The sequence below is a fragment of the Tasmannia lanceolata genome, unplaced genomic scaffold (genome assembly GCF_043159265.1).
Source record: "Tasmannia lanceolata isolate RefF3 unplaced genomic scaffold, GAP_Taslan_0.1 ptg000024l, whole genome shotgun sequence".
Taxonomy (NCBI): domain Eukaryota; kingdom Viridiplantae; phylum Streptophyta; class Magnoliopsida; order Canellales; family Winteraceae; genus Tasmannia; species Tasmannia lanceolata.
Genome location: NW_027518701.1, coordinates 5,588,132 through 5,601,170, shown reverse-complemented (window position 1 = coordinate 5,601,170; position 13,039 = coordinate 5,588,132). Strand labels below are relative to the sequence as shown.

The window sequence follows — 13,039 nt, the reverse complement described above, 5'->3', positions numbered from 1 at the left end:
GCGATATAATACCCCCATTTCTTCTCCCATTGCTTCTATCCATCTTGCTGTGTATTGCTTCAACACTCAGAACAATTCTGTTGGTACTACCACCTGAAAGGTTAAAGCTGCTCAACTTGCATGTACTTCTATCCATCTCGTCCAAAGATGGTGTTGGAATGATAGATGGTGTTAGAATAATAGTGTTCGTAGAGGTAGACTCGTCCAAAAGACACATCACAAGACGTCTCCCCCCTGTAATCTCATGGAATCGTTGCTGGTTCATAAAAGTGAGACTCATTGAATGTAACACACCTGAGATTATAATTTTGCAAGATTGTAGTAAATTACACTGGCAACCTTTTTAATTATCATTATATCCCAATAATATAGAAATAACAGCCTTTGCCGAGAATTTCTTTCCAGTAGAAGATGGAACATGGACATAAAAAATTCATTCCCATGATCTAATGAATGAATAATTTGCCAGAGAGTACTTGAGTAGGTGATGTCTGATAGTGGTGGACGACATCATGTTGATAACATACATTCTAGTGTGAGATGCCTCAGTCAAGGATTAAAATTTCGGTTTCGGTAGGGACCAAAACCGATTTTTTTTTTTTGGGAAAATGGCCAAAAAATTGACTTTTTTCCTGAAATATCGTGTCAGAGGGGGGTGTTTTCGAAATGACTGAAGCGTAAATCGTACCGACATTTGCCACCTGAGGACCGAAATGCCGTTGTGGCATGTTAAAATCATCTTCAACCATCATTTCATGTTTTCTTTACGTTTTACACAAGGAAGTGATATGTTTGCCCCCCTTTTTTACTTGGGACAGCCCCCTCTCGTGTATTTATGAATTCTCTTATACATTATATGTGGCTATCCTAAGTAAAAATCGGGGGTGAATATATCATTTCTTTACATTTTACACTAGGAAGTGATATATTTGCCCCTTTTTTTTTTGCTTGGGACAACCCCCTCTACTATATTTATGAATCTCTTTTAAACTATAGGGGCTGTCCCGAGTAAAAATAGGTGGGCGAATATATCGTTTCACTTTAACTTTCCGTTTTGCACTGGGAAGTGATATATTCGCCCCCTTTTTTACTTGGGACAACCCCCTCTAGTGTATTTATGAATTCTCCTTTACACTAAGGTGTTGTTTCAAGTAAAAACAAGCATGGTTTTAAATTTTGATTTCGGCTAAAATTTCAGACTTCTCCAAAACCGAAATTTCAGCCGAAATCCAGAAATTTGTACACTCGCTCGAAACACCGTTTTTTGGGTCGAAATTTCGACCAAAATTATTGAAATTACCGAAATTTTGATCGAAACTTGGTAAAAGAATAAAAAAATTAATATTTTTAACAAATTTCGACCGAAATTTTGTACGTTTCGGATATTTCGGATTTCAGTCGTTCCGAAATTTGGGTCCGAAATTTCGGATTTCGGTCTAAATTTCAAACCATGAAAACGAGGGGCGAATATATGACTTCCCTTTTTACGTGGGAAGTGATATATTTGCCCCTTTCTTACTTGGAACAACTCCCTCTAATATATTTATCGTATTGTGCCACTTTGAACCACTATTGGACCCTCTGAACCATTAATTTATCGTTTTGTGCTATTTTGAACCACTATTGGACCCTATGAACCGCTATTCTCTTGCATCAACTAGTACCAATATTCGAGTTGTAAAACCACAATTAGACCCATTTGAACCACTATTGGTCCCTTTGAACCACTAATTTATCGTTTTGTGCCAATTTGAACCACTATTGAACCTTCTGAACCACTATTCTCTTGCATCAAACAATTTGAACTGCTGTTTAGAGCATTGAACCACTATTTGGAGCCTCTGAACCACTATTAGACCTATTTACACAGTTTGAACCACTATTTAGACAGTTTGAACCAATATTTAGATAGTTGAACCACTGTTTGGAGCCTCTGAACCACTATTAGACCTAGTCAAACAGTTTGAAGCACTATTTAGACAATTGAACAAATATTTTAACCCTTTGAACCACTATTAGACCTATTTAGACAATTTGAACCACTATTTAATTAGTTTGAACTACTATTTGGAGCCTTCGAACCGCTATTAGACCTATTTAGATAGTGGTTCGAACAAAATAAATAGTGGTTCAGATGCTCCAAATAGTTGTTCAAACTAACTAAATAGTTGTTCAACTGTGTGAATGGTCTAATAGTAGTTCAGAGCCTCCAAATAGTGGTTCAATTGTCTAAATATTGGTTCAAATTGTCTACATAGTGGTTCAAACTATCTGAATAGGTTTAATAGTGGTTCAAAGGTTCCAAATAGTAGTTCAGATGTCTAAATAGTGGTTCAAAATGTTTGAATAGGCCTAACAGTGGTTCAGAGGCTATAAACAGTGGTTCGGACTAACTAAATAGTGGTTCAAACTGTTTTAATATGTCTAATAGTGGTTCAAAGGGTCCATATAGTGGTTCAAACTGACTGAATAGTGGTTTAGAAGCTCCAAATAATGGTTCAAAGGGACAACCACCTATATTGTAAAAGAGAATTCATAAATACACTAGATGGGGCCGTCCCAAGTAAAAGAGGGAGCGAATATATCACTTCCCAGTGTAAAATATAAAGGAAAAGTGACATGATATATTCGCTCCTTATTTTTTACTTGGGACAACCTCCCGTTATGTAAAAGAGAATTCATAAATACAAGGGGTTGTCCAAGCATAAAAGGGGCGAATATATCACTTCCCAATGTTAACTCAAGGGAAAAGTGAAATGATATATTCGTCTCCTATTTTTTACTCGGGACAGCCCCCTATAGTGTAAAAGAGATCATAAATACACTAGAGGGGGCTGTCCCAAGTAAAAAAGGGTGAGCGTATATCACTTCCTGTGTAAAATGTAAAGCAAAAGTGAAATATCCGTTGAAGATGACTTTAATAACCCATAAGGACATTTATGTCCTCAGCTGGAAAAAATCATACGTTTTACCCTCTTTTGGTCATTTAGAAAACACCCCCTCTAACCCGATATTTTAGGAAAAAATTCCATTTTTGGTCATTGTCCCTTTTGTTTTTCTAAATTTCGGCCGAAATCTAAACCGAAATCCGAAATTCACAGATTTCGGTCCCAATCGAAATCTGAAATTTCGGATTTCAGCCGAAATTTAAAACCATGGCCTCAGTTACAGATGCTTCGGACCTCCAAAGTGGAGTAGCCTAGACAAGCCGACTTATGTAGTGTGCCTTTGCTTTCGTTCGGCTACTCCATTCTACGACTATATATGCGGACAAGAAAACTGTTGGTGAATGCTGTATGTAGATGTAGAATACGCTGCTCAAAACTCCTAGGATGAGTACTCATCCCCACCATCACTTTGTAGATGAAGAATACGCTTGCCATAATGCTCTGTAAGAAGTATATGAAAAGACGAGAAAGTGGAGAACACATCATATTCGTTGTGAAGAAAATATCCAAATATAACGTGGATAATAATCAACAAAAATAGCATTTCAACGAGAACTGGTTCTAGAAAGGATAGGGACATGACCCCAAACATCAGAATGAATGATCTCAAAAGGAAATTGTGTTTATATATATATATAGAGAGAGAGAGAGAGAGAAAATGGTTCCTACACACGTGTAGATAAGTTATCTACACATTAGCTTAAAATACAGTGGGGGCCACATTATTTGGGTGATCCAAACCATTCATTTTTAAGGCCCTCTCATAGATAGGGTGTCCACAAAAAATTAGATCCATAGGATCATCCTAACCATTCGAACTGTGGAGGCAAAAAATGGACTAATTTGTGAAGGTTTAAAGACATCCATTTTACCTCCACAAATCGTAAGGTTGGGATGATCCTATGGATCTGATTTTTTGTAGACACCCTATCTATGTGAGGGCCTTTAAAATGGATGGCTTGGATCACCCAAACAATGTGGGGCCCCACTGTATTTTAAGCTAGTGTGTAGAGAACTCTCTACACATATGTGTAGGAACCGTTTTCTCATATATATATATATATATAATTTTTTTATTTTTTATTTTTTTTATTTTTTTTTGAAAATTCAAGAAAGTTCACAATGTTTACCAAGTTGACAACTGGGACTCACTTTTGCAGCTCAAGAGTCCTATTACATGAAAAGATAAATGAACTAGAAACTAGAAAACATAAAATATCAGAGTTGGTGTTGGCCAGACGATAATGCCACACCGACACTAAAGGCGATGAAACTGATGCTGAAAGAGCTTCGATATCGAAACACAAATGTGAAGAAGACAGCTTTGAAGTATCTCTCATGAAGTCCGAGTGCATTTGGATTGCCGGTATCAGACCCTGGAATCTGTATCTTATTCCTATTCTGTTTGATTATGGAATTTGGTAAAAAAAGAATGAATGGAATAAGAGCATGTAATTGAAATCAGGGCAGAATTATAGGGGAGAAAATGTCAGAATCTATTTTTCGCCCCAAGTAGTATTTTGAACCTGCCTCGATCTGAATGAAAAATTTATCGGTTTTTTATTTTAATTTTTTCTGTTCATAGGGGAATTGGAATAGGAATAATAATAGGATGCCAATTTCGATTCTTGATTCCGGCAGTCCAAGCACAGCCTTCAAGTGGCCTAAAACCATAGTTGTCAAACTCTTACGAGTCATACAAGTCAACACTTGAGTCGAGTTGATGGGCTTTCAAGCCGATTCGCATGGGCGAGTCGCCTCTGTTGAAGACTCTTACGAGTCGTCTGGTGACTCTTACGAGACGTTGCGACTCGAGTAAAAAAAATAACTCTTACGAGTCAAGTCGAGTCGCTGGGCCTGCTCTTTCATATTTTGATGGTTATAAACTTGGAAGTTGGAACTTAGAACTTTATTATTATTTTTTTAAAGGCAGGCAATTGCATTAAATGCGAAAAAAGACCGAAGAGGTCTATACAAATAAATAGACGGAAAAAGAAAAAGAAAGACAAGAACAACCCCCACTGCAAGCGTCAAGGAGGAAGGAAGTCATATTGCTCAACTCTCTCCCTAAAGACACCATCTCTAATTAAATTGTCCGCCACACCATTAGTTGACCGCCTAACATGATGGAAAGAAATCGATGCATCCCCCACCCTGTTTTGTATCTCATCGAAGAAAGAGGCAAATCTCCAAGGGAAGGAATGAGAACCGCTAAGCCAACTTATCACATTGAGCGAGTCTTTCTACTACTCCCTTATTCAAATCTTCATTCTCAAGATACCTTATTCCTTGGTAGATAGCACGCACTTCAGCTTCATTAGCGCCAGCAACTCCAATGGGACTCACAAAAGCCCATTTCATAGCTCCAAATTCATTCCTCAAGACTCCCCCAATCCCGGCAGGACCATGATTCCCCATTCTAGACGCGTTAAAGTTTAGCTTCAAAAAATCAAGTGCGAATGGCTCCTAGTCTTACAATATTGGGTTCTTGGCCCGAACCACCACAAATTTCCTTCCAAACATATCATAAATCATGGGCGGATACAAATCTAAAGCAAGGAAGGGTTTTCACCCATGATAAGTTCCAACGAGAACTTTATTATTTTTGTGCATGCTAGTTACAAGCATATAGTTATTTATATTTTTGGCTTAGTGCTTTATCTATGTGCTATTAGGTTATATTTTTTACATGCATTATCTTTTGATATATAATTATATTTTTTCAACTAAAATTTTGTTCTTGTCAAAAAATCTTACGAGTCGAGTCCAGTCACGAGTTATAAAATTAAGAAATCGAGTCACGAGTCGAGTCATGGGTTGACAACTATGCCTAGAGCAACAACTCTAACGGGGTGCTTCATCGCTCTCATATCCTTTACAGGCGCACAAGTTGGAGTAAAGATGAAATAACAACAAAAATCTTATGGAAACTGGGAAACAAAGTCTTTTCCATTGAAAACATGAAATAATATACTCTTGCAGCCTTGGTGGATGCAGTTGGACGTGGGGATATGTTGGGGGCACTTGCTGGTGTGGATTCAGCCGCATAAACTTCTTGACTCTGTACAACCTGCGGAGTTTCTAAGGCTAGATGAAGAGCTTAAAATCTTGGATAGCGCGATCCACACAATCCAAGTGGGACTGCAACCCTTCGAATTTGGTGTTTAAGGCTTCCAACTACTCAACTATTTAGTTGGGTTCCATTGCGCTTAGGTGATAACCAAGAACTTTACATGTAGGCATTCAATGGGGAAATCGACTGTAGAAAGAATATCAATCTCAAGATGAAGGAATGAATGGATATGAGACCTTAAACCTTAGGCTCTGATACAAAATCGTATGCAGGACAATCGAAGGAAGGACTGCCAATTCTCTCTTGTACCAAATCTGATGTAAGACGAATCTATGGAAGGGATTCTGTATGCTAATTTTAATCAGAGATTAAGAAGTTTAGGGCAGGTTCTTGAAAACGTTTGAGTTTCAAAGAAATTGGGAAATGTGGATATTTAGGAATATGGGAAAGTTTGTTTGAAAAGATGTATGAAAATTGAGGGTTTGTGTCCTAAAATAAGTGATCAGATTTTGGGAAATATTTTTGTTAGGTTTAGGATAGGTTTGGTGGCATGCAAACACTAGCCGCTAATGTTTAGACAAATGTTGGGAAGGTCCTGACATATGCCGAGAAGGTGTAGTCAAGGATTTTTGGCAAGACTAAGAGGTGCGCAAGGATCAAAGAATAATATGTACAGATCAAAATCTGAAAAAGAAAAAAAAAAATTAAGTTATTGGAGAAACAAAACAAATGCCTAGAATCTCTTTAGGTTTCCTAGGAATCTCTTTAGGTTGGAATAGGTGCCACCTTTACTGCCCTCATCCCCAAAGTAAAAGGTGCCTCCAAGATTTCTGAGTTTCTCTCCATTAGACTTGTAGGGTGTTTGTACAAAATTCTTTACAAGGTGCTAGCGCAACGATTAAAAAGGGTCCTGCCTAGGATTATTTCTGGAAGCCAATCCGCCTTTGTTAGTCAGAGACGAATTTTGGACTGCTCTGTGATTGCCACTGAAGTTTGTGGATCTCTACTCTAGAATTGATGAAGGAGATATGATGTGTAAACTGGATACGAAAAAAGCATATGATCGGTTGGAATGGTCTTGCTTGGATTACTTGTGAGGAAGAATGGGTTTTCATAGCAAGTGGAGATATTGGATTAGAAACTGCTTGTTATCAACTTGGTTTTCAGTGCTAATCAATGGATAAAGGATTCTTTAAATCTTCTCGAGGCTTGCGGCAAGGAGATCCTCCCTCCCCTTTCTTGTTTGTTCTTGTGCCTGAGACGTTGAGTAGGCTAATTTAAAAAAGGCAAAACCCTTGGTCTTATTGATGGGTTTAAAGTGGGCAATGATGGTGTTGTGGTGTCTCATGACTCTCATCTTCAGTTTGCAGATGATACACTCCTTTTTACTTCCCCTCGGTTTCTAATTTTGTCAATTTGAAAGCCATCCTTAGATGTTGCGAATTGATCTCGGGCCAAAGATCTAACTTCCACATATCCAGAATATTCGCTTGAACGTTGACCCTCAAATGGCTCTAGGCTCAGCAGGGCTGATGGGGGTGCTCGTTAGATAAGCTTCCATCCTCCTATTTAGGGTTGCCCTTAGGGGCCGGGAGACTGAAGAAATCAAGTTAGGACCCAATAGTGGAGAGAATAGAAAAGAGGTTGGACACTTGGAAACGAAACCTAGTGTCTAGAGGTGGTAGAGTCACCCTCATCAAGGCGGTGCTCACGCGCATCTCTATCTATCAATTATCCTTATTCAAACATGAGTATTGTAAAGCGTATTTAACAGTCCAACAAAGATTCCTTTGGGGGTTCTAGGGGAAAGGAGTGACATTCCCCTGGTGAGCTGAGAACCTCTTAAAGGTGGTGGGCTGAGGATTAGAAAGATCAAAGAAGTAAACCATGCCCTTTTGGGAAAATGGCTGTGGAGATTTGGAGAGGAGTCTCAGCTTTGGGCCAAATTGATTCTCAGCAAATATGATTTTGACCCTAGTCATTGGGTTGCTTCAGACAGATTTAGAAAATAGGGAGTGACTGTGTGGCGAGACATCATGCGCATCAATCACAAGTTCTCTGAAGGAACTAGATTCAGGGTTTTTATTCAGGGGATCGTATAAGCTTTTGGAAAGATGATTGGTGTTCCTTCGTTCCTCTTAAAGACCTTTTTCCTCATTTCTTCCTAGTTTCAACAAACAAGGAAGCCTTAGTGAAGGATTGCTATGAGAGGAGTGCTAGTAGGGTTCTATGGAGGCTGACTTTTAGAAGAAATTTCTTTAGTAAAGAACTCCATTCAGTTGCTAGTGTCCTTGAGATATTGGAAGGGTGCTATGTAAAGTTGTCAGGCGTGGATAAGAGGGTTTGGATCTGGGATTCTATTGAGGTCTTCATCGTCAAATCTTTCTATAATCATCTTGTGCCTTGTCATGTGCCCTCCAGAGTAGCTAGAGTGTGGACGATCCAAGCGCCTCCTAGAGTATGTATCTTTGGTTGGGCCGCTCTTCTTGGGTGTATCCAGACAATCGATTTTCTTTGTGAGCGGGAGATGCAGATAGTAGATCATTGTGCACTTTGCATAGCGACAGGAGAATCGGTCAATCATATTCTCTTATTGTTCTTTAGCTAGGGAGGTTTCGAGTAGGATCCTAAGCAAGTTTGTGATGTGTTGGGTTTTCCCTTCTCTTTCTGACCTTTTCAAAGGTTCAACTTTGGTTCCGTCGAAGAAGAAAGGCAAGATTCTCTGGAATGTTTTTCTCCTTGCCAATGTGTGTGTGCTTTGGAAAGAAAGAAATGCAAGAGTTTTTTTATGGCATTTCAAAATCCTCCTCTTTCTTATTTGTGAAAGTCATTACTTTAACCATTTCATGGGTGAAATCTCCCCTTGCTTTAAGCATGTATCGATGTTTGATCTTTGGAATAGTTGGACTTCAGTGTTGAGCAACGACTTGAGGTGGTGCAACATTAGGATCTCCCTCATGGGTTTTCTAAAGCTCAATTTTGATGGATCTAGTGTGGGCAATCCAGGTCCAGCAGTTATTGTAGGAGTTCTTAGGGATGCAGGTATTGGAGGAGTTCTTAGGGACGCAGGTGGTGAGGTCATCTGGGCTTTTGCTGGGCTGGGGTCTCAGAATCTTCTGAGGCGGAGGTTCAAGCAGCTCACCAGGGCATTAAAAGTCTGGATAGAGCTTCCATGGATCGGGTGATTGTGAAGGGAGACTCCTTAAATGTCATCCGTTGGCTTCGAGGTTCTCTAGTCCCCCTTTTGGGATTCACACAGTTCTTTGATGAGATACGGGATATTGTGGGAGATTCTTTGACGGCTTTCATCCATATCCTTAGGTCTACCAATTCCATGGCGGATAGGTTAGCGAGGGCGGGACTTCTTAAGTCGGTTCTCGAGATGTTCGACTATCTTCCCCCTTGAACCTTTTTCTCTTTCCTTTATGTTATATTGATATGTATGACTCTTGTGTGTTTCTTGGTTTTACAACCTTGGTCTTTCCTTCATTAATGAAAATATGCTACCATAAAAAAAAATGAATCTCACATAGGTTGGAGCCATCACACTATACGAATAAAAAAGAGATTGATAGCAAGGTTGGAATCCCACCAACCAAAACCCAAGGCATCGCACCAAGGGGTTCCTAGGCATCACATCAGGAAAGATCAAGGAATTACAAATTGGCAAGGAGTCATCACATCCACACAAGAGGAAAAACTTCAAATCTTTTTTCAACTCATATTCGACACCACAACAGTCTAAACCATCATGGCATGAATGTGCATCTTTCTGACTTCTGTTTGCACACCTCTAAACCTACCCAAAAGCCCTCTTTGAGGTCCATATTTTTTCTCATAGGCATATTGCTATTGTTTTGAGACCTCTTGAGATTTTGTACATCTTAGACCTCGACTGATTTGTAGGGCTGCACATTTAACCGCCTAAACCGATAAACCGAACCGAACCGGGCCTTTCGGTTTGGTTCGGTTCGGTTTTTAGTGGCATTGGTTCGGTCACGGTTTCGGTTTTCCATAAACCGTTTGGATCGGTTCGGTCACGGTCTAGGAAAAATTTCAACCGGAAAAACCGAACCGAACCGATGGTATTTTTGCCATTTTTTTAATTTTTTGTTATAAATCATATATATATATATATATATATATATATATAGATATATATATATATATATATATATATATATATATATATATATATATATATATATATATATCAATTTTCTTTACTTGGCACACCCAAATCTAATGTATTTAACTGGAAAGAGAAGAGACCGACCAAAATGGGTGGTTCCAAGTAAATAAATGGGCGGAAATATAACACCAAAGACCAAAAGAATAACTTATTACACGCTGAAAACTGAAAAGGGATAACCTCATAACCCTAGCTGACGGATTTTTCTCTCAAATCTCTACTTTATCTCCACTCTCTCTCGACCAAAACGGAAAAACCCTAGCCTAAGAAGGATTTTATGCTTTTGATTCACGAAAGAAGGATTTTGTGCATTTGATTCGGTAGCTGCACATTCGATCTGCGAAACGGCAAAACCCTAGCATTTTATTCGGATTTTTCTCTCAAATCTCTACTCTTTGAGGTATGCTTGAATATGCATCCCTTTTTCTTTGAGGTATGCTTGAATATGCATCCCTTTTTCTGCATTCGATATGCTTGAATATATCATTACCCCCTAAATCGTGTAAACTGAAGTAAAATTTCGTCAAAAATGTTTTTTCTTGTAATCCAAACAAGGCATAAAAGTAGCAGCAATCCAACTCAAGGAAATCGGATAAACCGTGAACCGAACCTATCCGGTCAAGATCGGTTTGGTTCGGTTAGGTTGGACCCCCAAACGGTTCGGTTACGGTTTGGAAATTTTCCAAACCGATGGCATTGGTTCGGTTCAAGAAATCCCCCAAAACCGAACCGGACCGAACCATGTGCAGCCCTACTGATTTGAGCCCAAGTCCCATTTTTTCCAACCTTTCATGACCCACTGTCGCTTTTCCATTTAGTTCTTTCTGGTATGAGAAACAAAAATTCTATAAGAGTATACATGATTAGCTTCTCTAGTATCAGTTTCTTGTCATTATCCTTGGGCAGTCTTCCTTTATAAAACCCAAACCGCAAAGCAGGGGAAAATCTTGGCTGCATGTCCAAGAAAAAGGAACTCTTCTGCTTTGGTGGCTCCTTATTTGACCTGTATAGAGCTCCCTGGAGATCATCTATATATTATTATCGGTCATCTCTCATAAAAAACAACATGATTTCTTTCCATTAAGGGCTTGGTTTATGCAATTGACAGAAACAGTAATACGCCATCACTTTTGAAATGTTCATATAGGTATCTCAGTCATTTTCTTCATTCTTTGAGCACACGAGTAACTTAGCACAGATTAATCATTGTCCAATATTATGGATTGTAAGAAAATTTGTTTTGGTTTGTTTGGTATTAGGCCACACACAAATGTTGGTTAGAATTTCCCTATTAAACACATTTAAATTAAATTAATCTTGTTTCAGTTATTGGAAATAACCCAAAATTCCAGACACATATCTGCCTTCCAAACAAATGAATGGCATTTTCATTGATTTTTGACATTGAAATTAATTGGTAAATTACACTTATAATGTGTTTTCAGCACGCGGGTATGGAGAAAGATGGCAAGGGCAGATCACTAAATTCATTAGCGGCGATGATCTTGATGATGATTTCATTACAGACGATGCCAAAAATGGTAAAAAAGATGATACCATGTCTCATCAAGAAACAGATTCTGTTTCTATAGGAGTTGAAGCTGAAAAGAACATAAAACCCAAGAAGAAACAGGGCCCCAAAGTTGTGAATTTTATGGGCTAGTAAGTAGAATATGATCAATGGAGTTTCCTGTCATTGGGGTTTTGCTTTTAGTTGTTGAGGCTGGATTTTTCTGAATTTCCTGTGGATTTAAGCAATCCAAATCAATCCGTTTTGTTTTTCTTCCATTCTCTTTTTTACTTCTCATATACTGTTGTTATGCTTGCACTACAAACTTTGCAATACAAGCTTTTGGCTTCTTAGACACGTCTCTAGAGTTTTTATTTTGCTGTGTGTGCCTGAAGCAATTTTTTTTTTGAAAAGTACAGTGGGACCCACTTCATAGGGTGATCCAAACCGTTATTTGTTGGACCACAATGTAAATAGGCTGTAGCCTCTAGATCATCCTCATAGGTTGATCCTGATCCTAAGTCCTAACCCTTCAATCTCTAGAGGTTTCTATAACGTGAAGTCCCTTTACAGATCGGAGGGTTAGGATCATCCTCTGGAGGTGATCTATGGTGTACATCTTAATTACAGTGTGGCCTAACAAATGAACGGTTTGGATCATCCTTTCAAGTGGCCTCACTATAGTTCTTGAAAAATACTGGACTTCACGCCGGCACTATATAAGATCTCGTTTCAAGAGATTGGGCAGTAGATATTGGGAAGTGTATTATGAGATTTTATACTGTGTAAGCCCTTATTAGTCACCTTATTTTTTACCAGGAGTGTATTATATTGGGCAGTATATATTCGAACTCTTTTTCACTAGTAGTGTATTATGAGATTTTATACTGTGTAAGCCCTTATAGTCCCTTGTTTTTCAAAAAATTACTGTACGGACCACACTATAGGATGATCTAAACCATCCATATGATGGGCCATAACGTAAATATGTTGTGCCCAAAAAATCATTTCCATAGGATCATGAAACCTCTATAGATCGGAGGGCTAAGATCATCCTATGGAAATGATTTTTTGGGCACAACCTATTTATGTTCTGGCCCATCATATGGACGGTTTGGATCATCCTATAGTGTGGTTCGTACAATACTTTTTGAAAAATAAGGGACTACAAGGGCTTACACAGTATAAAATCTCGTATTATGAACTCTTTTAGTATTTTTTACACTAAAAGGCGGTGGCCGGTGAAGAAAAAAAGCAGGCCAAGGGAGGCTACTAATATCCGCACGACCATGTTTTGTTAATGGGTATTATGGGTT

The 13,039-nt window shown here is 38.7% G+C and overlaps 1 protein-coding gene across 1 annotated transcript in view; it reads left to right on the top strand.

The window, feature by feature from the left end:
- LOC143857227 (VASCULAR-RELATED NAC-DOMAIN 6) overlaps nt 1-12,080 on the top strand; it is a 48,999-nt gene extending 36,919 nt beyond the window's left edge. The window contains exon 5 of the mRNA XM_077367643.1: nt 11,659-12,080. Coding sequence (XP_077223758.1) covers nt 11,659-11,876 — 218 coding nt within the window. The 3' untranslated portion in view covers nt 11,877-12,080. The remainder of the gene's footprint in view (nt 1-11,658) is intronic.
- The last annotated feature ends 959 nt before the right edge of the window (nt 12,081-13,039 follow it).